The 12,065-nt window shown below is 42.9% G+C and overlaps 1 protein-coding gene across 2 annotated transcripts in view; it reads right to left on the bottom strand.

Moving 5' to 3' along the window:
* Nucleotides 1-586: 586 nt before the first annotated feature.
* Nucleotides 587-12,065, bottom strand: part of CPNE4 (copine 4) — a 592,772-nt gene continuing 581,293 nt past the window's right edge. The window contains exons 14-16 of one of the 2 annotated variants that reach the window (XM_047768207.1): nt 11,734-11,867; nt 5,912-6,148; nt 587-1,424 (exon numbers count right to left, since the gene is read on the bottom strand). In XM_047768207.1, coding sequence (XP_047624163.1) covers nt 1,290-1,424; nt 5,912-6,148; nt 11,734-11,867 — 506 coding nt within the window. In that variant the 3' untranslated portion in view covers nt 587-1,289. The remainder of the gene's footprint in view (nt 1,425-5,911; nt 6,149-11,733; nt 11,868-12,065) is intronic. The other variant, XM_047768218.1, reaches the window with a different exon arrangement.

The following is a 12,065-nucleotide window of genomic DNA, read 5'->3' as shown; positions in this document are numbered from 1 at the left end:
TCTGTAAGTACCCCATTTATTCATAAAATGATACAGTTTAAATATTTATGTTTTTTTTCAGTCATTCATTTTTATCATCATTTCCAAATGTGCTTTCAGCCAACATGTATTTGCAAGGTTAGGATCTCTAGTTATAACCCTGGAAATTGTACAAAGCATTTGATTTTCTTGTTAATACTTCTCCCTTGAGCAAATAGCAAATAGATCTATTTTGTCTTGTGATTTACTTTTCCATCTCTCTGACCAAAAGTGGGTTCCATCTAGTGTCTTTTATGCTTTTAAAACACTTGTCCATTTCACTGCAAAAAGATTATACAAGTAAACATTCATTCTTCCGGTTCAAGACTAGGCATTTTATATCAAAAAACCTCCACTCCAAACAATGATTTCAGGCATTTGTGCTGATAGAGTTTGCTCTCAGGAGTGATAAAAGAAGCCCTCCACTAAGCCGAAACATCAACCTTGTGGGGCCTCTCTCTGGAGAGCTACACTGCATGGCCCTTGGCCATAACAAGTTTCCACTGTCTTGGGCCTATTGAGGATGGTTTGAGGTATTCCTAGGATTGACATAAACAGGGGGCCTGTACTGGGTCTTTGTCAGAGCTGTGGGATCTTGGACCCATGCAGACCTACTGTACCACAGTCTAAATTTTAACAAGATATTCTGGTGAAGATCTATTTACACAGGAACGTCTAAGAAGGGCTGACTGGGTGCCCCAGACCCACTTCAGGGAGACCACCTCTAGGCAGATAAATGACATCTTCAGTGGAGAGACCATTCTCAGCATGTAGGAATTAAAGATGACAACTGCAAAAATAGTGGTTTTTTTTTTTTATTTTAAACATGCAAAATACAATCCATGCATCTGCCATTTTAAAAAGTCTCTCATCCTGTAACAGATAAAACCAAATATGTTTTGGCTATCAACGTCCAATAAATGTTTCAAAATGCTTTACAGTGTAAAGATAATAAGAAATTTAGCAAAATTTCAACAAACCTGTATAAAAAACAGATACAGATTACATTTTATTTCAGGGCGACCATGCTGTAATGTAAAGAGTAGGTTATAATTATCTGTGTCTCTTTGTAAAAAGTCTTCAACAATCCAAGGGCTTAACAGATCCAGGCCTCGGGGCTACACATGCAAAAAAAATTGTCAGTTAGTTAAAAATCACCAAAACGTGCTATTTTTAAATGTGTTATGTGCGTGTGTTTTTTAAATAGAGGAGTAAAAGTATTAAATATTAGCAGGAATAGTATTTCAGAACGCTGTAAAAGTGTGTGGAGTTCATGGAGCCAGTGTCCGGGAAGATTCATACATTTCTGATGAACACTTTGGCTTAATCCCTTTGCCATTGTAATAGTCCACAACTTGGTTTGGGACTTCAGCCAACACGCTCTTTGCCAGGGCAGCTGGAGATGCCTGCAGAGAAGAAGAAATCACCATGACTTTGGTACCTGGCCAAAGGAATCCGACCCAGATCCAATCCAATCCAAGCCTAAAGGACTTAAGTCCCGCTCTGAGCCACTGGTCTCATTCATTCATTCATTCATTCACTCAGTACTTGTCCAGCATCTATTCTAAGACAAGAACTGTCAGATTTTTAGGGAATGAATCTTTACTTTCAGAATTATATTTTTTTTTCATATCTGTCTCAAAATATAAAACTATTCACATCTGAGGATGGGTGAATGTTGAATGGCAGAAAGAAGTGCTTTTCAGTTTTGTGTCTGAATTATATTCAAATCCAGACACCTATTTATGTTCCAGGGACTATGCTAAGATTTATACAGTCTATGCTTTTTGCTATTAGGGAAGTTACAGTCATGTGAGGGGAACCTGAGGGGGCTGAAATGAACCGTCCTATGAGGCAAAGCATGATCATGCCACAGAGCAGCAGATCTCATTGCATGGGAGTTGACTAGAAATGTTGAATCTTAAACCCATCCCAGAGCTACTGAATCTGAATCTGCATTTTAACTTGACATCCAGGTGATTCCCTGCACACTTAAGTTTGAGAAGTGCTGCTTTTGAGTCACAAACATTATATGACCAGAGCATAGAAAACCAAGAGACTAAGTCATTTTGGAAGAAATTACAGCAGACTTCCAAGAGATGGTGTTTAAGTTGGGTATGTTTTAAAACAGGGAGGAGAGGGTTGGCATTTGATTATTCCAGGGACAGTGAGTCACCCCATGGGGCTAAAGGAAGTGCATGTCTGTGTGCATGTGTGTGTGTGTGTGTGTGTGTGTGTGTGCGCGCGCGCGCGCGCGCGCGCTTGCACGCAAGTGCACTGGGGATGCAGGATTGGTGGGGCATTCAGTTGGAAAATGAGCTTGCAGCCATGTAATGGAGGGTCTTAAATTACATGCTAATTAACAAAGCCTTTGCTCCATCAGCATTATGGACCCACCGTATGCCTTGGGGTAAAGGAAGGTGGAAGTTAATATTCTGCAGGGACTCTGGGGTCGTGCAGAGCTGGGTCTGACCTCTGATCCTGGGACTCAGTACTAACCCAGCCCATAGGCAAGTAAGATTGCATGAGCCTCATTATGAATAATTACTGAAGTGGTTGAAAACTTGAAGCAGAGTAACTATTAACAAATGTTTGAGGTCTCTCAGGAAAAATCCTGAAGGAAAGGAGGCTGGCTAAGTGCCAGATGACCATGTTTCCAGCTCTTTCTTTCCTACGTGGCTTGTCACTCAGCCATTCAATTTTGCTAAGCCCTGAGATTCTCAGAGACAAAATAGGCAAGAACAGGAACTCATTCTATATCATAGAGTTTTTTAGGAGGCTCACAATGTAAGAGACACATATCTTTAAAACAATCTGAAAACACTGTGAGGAGTGTTTCTAAAATGGTCCTTCACATTCTGAAGATGTCTTAGTATGCTGGATACTGGCATCCATGAATGCTCTATAAATAACTGCTCAGGGTTGTGTGTTAGATCATGGCCCACTTGTATACCGGGGAAGACACAAGAGTCATGTCTCACCCTTTTCTCTCTGGCCATCACTCATACAATGGTTAGAAAAACAAATATGTCACTTTCCAGCCTCCTTTGCATCTAGGAATGGCCCTGTGATCTGGTTTCATCATTTGAGACACAAGTGAGAGTTTCCTGGGGGATGTTTCTTGGGAAGCTCTTCAACAGACATGATTGGCTCGGTTTCTCTTTCCTCTTCCTTTTTTTCCATGAACTAAAACGTGATTCCTGGAGATATGGCAACCACTTTATCATTATGAGGGAAGAGCAAAAAAAAATCTCTGCTAGCCCTAACCCTATTGAACCATTGAAAAAAGGAATGTCAGCAGCTGCCAGGCCCTAACTTCTAGCTACATGAGCATACTTGTATTTATATAATCCAAGGTTTCTCAACTTTAGCAATATTGCTATCTTGATATATTTGATCATTCCTTGCTATGGGGCTGTCTTGGGCATTGTAGGATGTTCATCAGCATCCCTGGCCCCTACCTACTGGATGTAAGTAGCCATCGCAATTGTCTTCAGACACTGCCAAATGTCCCCGGGGAGAAAAATCATCTTCAGTTAAGAACCACTCATGTAATTCACTGTGAGATGGATTTGCTGTTATTTGAAGACAAAAAATATTCCTGAACAGTGTGTCAAATAAAAACCTTCTTGGATGATGAAAAGTATTCTGTATCCATGCTGTCCAGTGTGGTAATGACCAGACGCATGCTGTCACCAAGCCCTTGAAATGTGGCTAGTGTGACTGAAAAGTTGATTTTTAGTTTTTAAAAAATTTTTTAATGAACTTGGATTCAAATAACCACCCATGGCCCTTTGCCACTTTGTTGGACAGCAGAGTTCCTAGTGATTTGCCGGATCTTTGCATATCTGTGTTGGTGGTTCCAGCGAGCAAAGAGGGCTTGGAGGGCCATTAGCTTGGGAAAAGGCAAAAAATATGAAAGTAGGTAAAAACAGCTGGCAACAATGGCTAGAACTGTATTTATTAATCACCTACACAGACCAGGTACTGTGCTGAGCTTTTTTTTTATAGGCACCACATCTAATCTTCCAACGTGTGGGTAATTTGCCCTACTTTACAGATCAAAGTCTGTGACACAGAGAGCTTTAGTAATTTGCTCCAAACCACAAAGCTCAGAGCCTCTTCCCTGTCCAAAGCTCTGAGAAACCATGGGGAGTAGACAAAGGGAGCAATTCACAGGTTTCTGGCTGCATGAAATGGACTCAGTACCTCACCTTGCATTTTATTTATGGTTTATTGAATTCAGAGTAGATCAGTCTGGATAATGAAGTTGTTCTCAGTATCTCATTTGAAATCCAGGAAGATAAGGTGGGTGCTATGCTCCCGGTGTTCTGCTCTAGTGGTCCACAGGGAGCTGGGACCTTGGGCCAGAGGGACAGTGAGCACACCCCCTTCCTCACCTGATCAGGTACTTCCTTGTCACTGGTACCCCTCACCTCCCTGCCCACTAAGGGCTGGCCTCCTCGTGTCCAGCTCCAGCTGCTTCTCTCCCTCTGAAGTTCTGTAGCCACAGGGAAGCCCACTTCAACCACCCACAGGCTGCTTAGAGTGGGAGTTTTCTGTGGATACCTCGGTCCCAGCCATGTACTTATCCAGTAAATTCCTGGAGGCCAGGACCCATGGCTCCTCATCTCGCTGTGGTCTGGTGCCAGTATGCACCTTGCATACAGCGGACACTCTGCTAGTATGTGAGGAAGAGGAGGGGCTGGGGTAGAGGGTGCAACTTTGCATGGCCCAGTGGGGGTGTGTGTGTGTGTGTGTATGTGTGTGTGTGTGTGTGTGTGTGTGTGTGTAGGGGGCAGGGAGAGGGTGGTTTGGGGAAGCTGATGAGTCTCCTAGGGGGTGAGCTCTTGGCTCTTTCTTCACTCAGGGTGGTGGTCAGTTCTGAAAAAATAGGGCAGAACATCAAAATCTGGAAGGACACCATCTCTTCCCCTTGGGCATCATGCAAGGAGGTAGCTTCACTGATGAACATACCTGCAGGGAATTTAGCTCTAGCACATCCCTCCCTGGAGAGACTGCCACTCCTGCTGTCCCATGCAGACAACCTGAGGGCTTGGAAGCCTCCCCTTGGGCAGGCTGAAGATGGGCTAGAGCAGCAGCATTACCCTTCACCCATACCCTGTGGGGGAGCTTTCACAAGGGCATGGGACAAAAGAACACAGGGGACTGTATGTGACAGCTATGCTGCCCCCAAGGACTCCCAGACACAGCAGGTGAGGCCCTGCAGGGCTCTTAAGGGTCACCACCATCCCAGAGGGAACTTTTGTATGAATCAGAAAAGGGTTGGATTTTTAAAACCCTGTTGGTCATGAACCAGTTTTGATTCGGCCTTAGAAAACTTATTCCTACATTTTCCCCTATTGACTACAATCAACTATTAAAAATAATCCTTTAAACTAGCTTTGTCATCTTGCTAGTTCCCTCATTAATGAACTAAATAAATCCTTGATGAAGCTGACTATATATTTATAGAGGATTTAGATTTCTATCAATTTGAAAATACACTTTGCCAAGGCAAACACAGGCCTCTGCCAAGGCACATGGCTTGATAAGGAGAACAAAGGCTGGATTTCAGCTTCTCTTTGCTACTTCAGCCAGGCACCCTTGGGCAGGGAACAACCTTCACAACCATACATGGAAGGCCTGGGTGCACTGGAGACCCTAAATTATGTGGATGAAGCTGGGCTCCAGTGACATGCTGGCTACATAGTTGGCATGATTCTTCATCCACAACTCAGGTTACTTCTTCCCCCAGCAAGTCAAGCTCTATATGTCCTGGGTGGGAGGTGGCCTGGACCAGGTGGGGATGGCTGCACTGCTTCACTATGAACACTGGTAGAAAAATAGCGGACCTCTGCTCTCCCACAGGAAGCCCCCGGTACATGCATACGTGTTTGAAGTTCCTGAAGGGCACGAACTGGACGATGTCTCGAAGGACAGGCTCTCCCTTGGGTGACCTGAGAATCCCATCATCGCCATCTAGCATCTGCATGTCACTGAAGTCTGCGTTGCCCACTCCCACGATGATGACAGACATGGGGAGGTGGGAGGCGTGGACGATGGCCTCTCGTGTGTCGGCCATGTCTGTGATGACCCCGTCGGTCAGGATCAGCAGAATGAAGTATTGCTGCCATCAGTCAAACACCAAATGATGATAGGGATGGAGAGGTGTGGGAGACAAGGACAAAGCCAGTTACGCACTCAGGTGGCTCCAATGCCTACTTACCACAGCAAAAGTGACTACAGACTTTTTCTGAGCGCCCGTGTTAACAGCCCTAAGACTGAAGACTTAGGATGAATGGAACCTAAAGGCAGGCATAGTAATTGCAGGTTAATTCTAATGATCACCCTCTTTGGCTTGGAGGTTTACAAGAGTCCAAAGCTAAGCTGCCTAATACAATGGCCATCATCTCCATGTGATTTCTGAGCCCCTGAAATGTGGCAAGAGCAAAGGAGAAATGGAATTTTAAACTGTATTTCATTAGAATGAATTGAAATTTAGCTTTAAAAATTGGATACACAACTGAGTTCTTAGACATCTCTTAAGGACATTCGAAATAACCATGAGTATGTGAATCCACTTTCTCAATTATCTGTTTATAAAATCTAAGTAAAGATCAATATTCTTTATGGTAGCTTAGCATCTGAATTAAGACAATGTAAGTATAAAACACACACTGGATTTTGAAGACCTAGTACCAAAAAAAGAATGTAAAATATTTTATTAATACTTATTTACATAGGTTATATACATACATATATATATATATATTTGTCTTTTAGGGCCACACCCATGGCATATGGAGGTTTCCAGGCTAGGGGTCCAATCGGAACTGTAGCTGCTGGCTTACACCATAGCCACATCAACTCAGGATTAAAGCTGCGTCTGCAGCCTACACCACAGCTCATGCAACACTGGATCCTTAACCCACTGAGCAAGGCCAGGGATCGAACCTGCATCCTCATGGATGCTAGTTGGGTTCACTAACTGCTGAGCCATGACGGGAACTCCTAGGTTATCTCTTATGATAATAATATCTTAGTTATATAGGGTTAAATAAAATGAATTATTAAAATTAATTTCCCTGTTCTAGTCACTTTTTAAAATGTGGTAATGGAGAATTTAAAATTGCTGCTGACGGGAGTTCCCATCGTGGCGCAGTGGTTAACAAATCCAACTAGGAACCATGAGGTTGTGGGTTCGATCCCTGCCCTTGCTCAGTGGGTTAACGATCCGTTGTTGCCGTGAGCTGTGGTGTAGGTTGCAGACGCGGCTCGGATCCCGCGTTGCTGTGGCTCTGGCATAGGCCAGTGGCTACAGCTCCGATTCGACCCCTAGCCTGGGAACCTCCATATGCCGCGGGAGCGGCCTAAGAAATAGCAAAAAGACAAAGAAAAAAAAATTGCTGCCTCCTCCTGTGGTATTTCTAGTGTGAGGCAATGCAGTAAAGCCCCAGTGGGAGAGGCAAGAGTTGTGGTCTCTCCCTCTGAAGGCCATGTGCCGGGGGCTGGGGAGTGGTCCGCAGGTGGCTGCTCTTCTCCAAGGATATGGGCAGAAGGCTCTTCCTGCTCTAAGTCCTAGCTGGACAGGCTGGCTGGTGGCTCATCTGAGATGGAGATGGAGAGAAAGCTCTATACTCATCAGCATAGGAGGGTTTGGGAAGGACCATTGGGTCTCAGGGGGAAGGCCCATTGGATGTCATCGCTGTTCTCAGATGTTAGAGGCATCATGACAGCCTGCCCAGTGAGAGGGGAGGGAAGGAGGTCACTGAGATGCTGCTTGTGCCAAATCAAAAGGACATCTACGTATTAATCTTGCAATATGCTCTACATCTGCAGGACGTAAATGTGGGACAATTAAGTCATTCCAAAGCTGCCATATTTCAAGGGAGAAAGGCTAGATAGAATAATCACATGTTGAAAACATTTGGTTTTGAGGATCATACATGAAAGTCTGTCAGTGCTAGAGTTCCCATTTTTCTCTGTAATTCTGAAAAAACATGTTTTTAAAGAAAACAACTCAGTCAAAAATACAACTGGAGAGGAAATTCACACTATGATGAAGATGGCCACATGTTTTGAATGTTTTCATACAGTTTAGTATGTCACTAATTGTTTCATGTCCATTAACTACTCACCCTTAGTTCTAGCTGAATCATTTTCAGATTCATTTGAGTTGTAATTTTCATTCATATCTATTTTTTTTGTCTTTTGTCTTTTTAGGGCTGCACCCGCGGCATATGGAGGTTCCCAGGCTAGGGGTCAAATTGGAGCTGTAGCTGCTGGCCTACACTACAGCCACAGCAATGAGGGATCTGAGCTGTGTCTGTGAACCACACCACAGCTCACGGCAATGCCAGGTCCTTAACCCACTGAGCAAGGTCAGGGATTGAACCCGCATCCTCATGGACACTAGCAGGTTTGTTAACCACTGAACCATGATGGAAACTCCCATATCTAAGTTTTGTAAGTTTTACATATTCATAAAGAAAGTGGTCTGGGAACTTGGAGGAGGGTTTTAAAAGGTGAAGTAATGGAGATACAGGGAGAAAGGGTAGAAGAAGGCAACTTGGTGGCTTGGGGATGGAGAGAAGGGGCAGCAAACACAGGGTGACGATTCCCTGGTGTGCTTTGGAGGCCATAGCAGATGCCACACCTGGATGGAGACTCCTCCTGATTCCTGACTCTGTGCCCTCCTCTGCCACTCTCCACCTCCCCTAACTTCTGTCTGATCTGATCTTCATGGTCCAAGGTATGGATCTCCCCTACCTGCTCCAAGCCTCCGGGAGCAAAAACCTGACAGTTACACAGCCACATCAAGGAAATTTAGAGTTGTCATGGTCTAGAGAGGGTGTTGGGAAAATGTTTTCTATAAAGGGGCTATAATAAATACTTTAGGCTTTGTGGACCATAATGATGCCTGTGGCAACTTGCTAATGGCCAGTTAGTGTGAAAACAGCCATAGACAGTACTTAATATGAATGGGCATGGCTGTATTCCAATAAAACTTTACTGATGGACACTGAAGTTTGAATGTCACATAAGCTTTGTGTGCCATGAAATACTATTATTCTATTGATTGTTTTCAACCATTAAAAACTGTAAAAACAATTCTTAGCTTGTAAACCATTGAAAAACAGGCTGTAGAAGGTAGCTGAATTTTCATTTAGAGCAGGGGTTCTTAACCTGGGCCAGTGGACTTCTGAGTTGAAAGAACTTAGTCTGTGAAGTTGGGGCAAATTAAAGGTTTATTTTTACTAAAATTCACCATTTTTTCAATTATAAATATAATCAACAAATAAAATTAGTTTTAACTGTGCTTGTCACTGAGTCAAGAATAGAAATCACAGAAGATGTTCTTGTTATATTACAGTGGTTGCAAATATCTCAACATATCATTTACATTCAATATTACTTAGAAGTTATAGAATTATTAGGCCAACCCTTAATTCTCATAATTTAATTTTATCACTGTATTTTCAATACTTCTACATCACATTTAAAGATATTTTGCAAACTGCATTTCAATATAATTGGTTTATTTTATGATATATATATATTTATTTTGCTCATTTAAAGCCCCTTCTGAGAAGGGACTCCATGTGCCTTAGCAGTTGCTAGTGGTGTCCATGTAACAAAAAGGGTTAAGAAGTCCTGGTATGAAGAGACTGTCAATATTCTAGAATCTGACCCTTCCAGGTTTAATCTAGCTAAAGGTAAAAGGCTGCAGACTGCTGGATCAAAACCCTGGTGGAAATTTCCAATAAAACTACTAGTAACAGTTGCTTCCAAAGTCAGGCTAGGAAGATGCTTACGCTATAGCTTTGAATGTACTTGAGGTCCTATTCACATAAGGAGAGGACTTTTTTCCTTTCGGAAGAGTTCCACAAAATTATAGAGAAATCCCACAGCTACAGACTTCCTGGCAGAATGTGCTTATAAGGTTCAGGGTTAGGACCCATATCAATCAGTGGTAATAAGGGGTCCTGGACTGCACACTGTTCAAAAGACAATAGAAATCAGGAGTTCCCATGGTGGCTCAGCAGGCTAAGAATCTGACTAGTACCCATGAGGATGCAGGTTCCATCTCTGGCCTTGCTCAGTGGGTTAAGGATCCAGCGTTTCTGTGAGCTATGGTATAGGTCGCAGATTTGGCTCAGATCTGGCATTGCTATGGCTGTGGTACAGGCCTGCAGTTGCAGCTCCGATTTGACCCTTAGCTCAGGAACTTCCATATGCTGCAGGGAAAAAAAAAAAAAAGACAGTAGAAACCTCTGGGGAAAAGCGTCAGTGCTTCTGGCCTATAGGTGTGAGTTGTTTGAGGACATGCAGATTAAATGCTTTATATATTGGCTTTCTGAGCAAGGTATCATTTGTAGTATTTGAACTTGAAGTTCTGGTAATCAAAAAAAAGTTAAAAAATAAAATTAAAATATTGATCTTGTCTAAGCCTATCCCTAAATCTTGCCTCTGTGAGGATTCAGATTTGCTCCAAGGCTTCTGCGGGTTTGGTGAGATGGAGATATTGCTAACTGTGATAAGCGTAGTCTTCAGAAGGGTGTTGGGGGGAAGTCTGGGTGGCGTGGTGGAGGTGCCAATGGGAGGAGCGATGGAGACAGTGAGTATGGATAACTTTTTCACTGAATTTTGCTCCAAAGGAGAGTAAAATAAGGGACAGCAGCTAATGGGCCAAGTGGTGTCAAGGGAGAGCTCTGGACTTAAGAGATATTTTGTTTTATTTGCTAATAGGAATGAGTCTTCAGTAGAAAGGAAAAACAAAAAACAAAACAAAACAAAAAAACAAAAACCAGATGATAGGGAGAGAAAGGGAATATAAATACGAGGTTAATGTCCCTGGATAGTTGAGGCACTGAGGCATGTGCTGCAATGGGCAGAGGAGAGGTTGCTTTGAGATGGGAGGGTGGTCCTGGCTGTCCTAACACGAAGGAAGCTAAAAAAAACGGGGGCAGGACAAGGGGTCAGATGAACTCATGTGAGAAGGGAGTAGTATATCATTTTCTTCATGCAAATGAAGGGAGCAGGAAATTATTTTCTTTCTGGAACCCAGGGTAAAATCATAGAGAAAATTTCTGGCATCAGTAATATCTTGCAAGATCAGAAAAAAGGTTATAAAGCTAAAAACGGAACATATTAATGCTATTGAACAGTAACACACAGAAAAATTATTATGGTAATGTATTTAATGTTAATGTATTAGGGTAAAAAAATCAAACTCTGGCTTTGTAGCCTTGGTTTGCATTTTTCTTAAGAAAACCACCAAAAGAAAATGAAACAAATATTCACCAAGATGTTTTATATTACTTCACTTGACCACCAGAGGGAAGAATAACTCCTTGTTTTACTTCAGTTGCATCTGTAGTCTGGGTACAACACTGGAAAGCAAGTTTAGTTTTGGACAGTTTTTTTTTCCTTCCCAGGAACAGAACATAAGTATGAGCATTACGAGTATGCCCTACACTCCAGCGAATATAGCAGGTTCTCTCATGGACTGTCTCCTGTGCTCAGGTTAACACTGCATACTTATCCCCATTTTTCAGATGAGAAGACTGAAGACCAGGGAAGGTTAAGTCATTTCTCTAAGCTCGCACAGGTAGAAATGCAAATTTACTGTCAGAACAGGATGGGTGCTATGGCGAATATCCAGGAGAAAAAGGTAAACGCCCATCGTAGGCTGAACCCCCCTCTCCTTACCGATGCCTCCTTGGTGTTGGTTTCCTCTGATGCTGACTTTGCGACCTTCTGGATGATGGGCGCGATGTTGGTGGGGCCATAGAGCTGGAGTTTGGGAAGGCAACTCTGGTAGGCTTCCACAACTCCTTGAATCCCTGGGGTGAAATTGCCAAAGATCAATACCTTAGTCCCCTACATATAGTTATAATCATACACACACACACACACACACACACACACACAAATGAAGCATTAAATTCCCCCTAATAGTCCTTATCAACAGTATATTTAAGTTCTTAAGATAAAAAAGAAAACACTATCACTGAGCTGGTATTGCTGCCTCTATTCCCACT

Source organism: Phacochoerus africanus, chromosome 1, assembly GCF_016906955.1.
Source record: "Phacochoerus africanus isolate WHEZ1 chromosome 1, ROS_Pafr_v1, whole genome shotgun sequence".
Lineage (NCBI taxonomy): Eukaryota > Metazoa > Chordata > Mammalia > Artiodactyla > Suidae > Phacochoerus > Phacochoerus africanus.
Note: the sequence above shows the minus strand (reverse complement) of the source record. Positions and strands in the feature narration are given on the sequence as shown.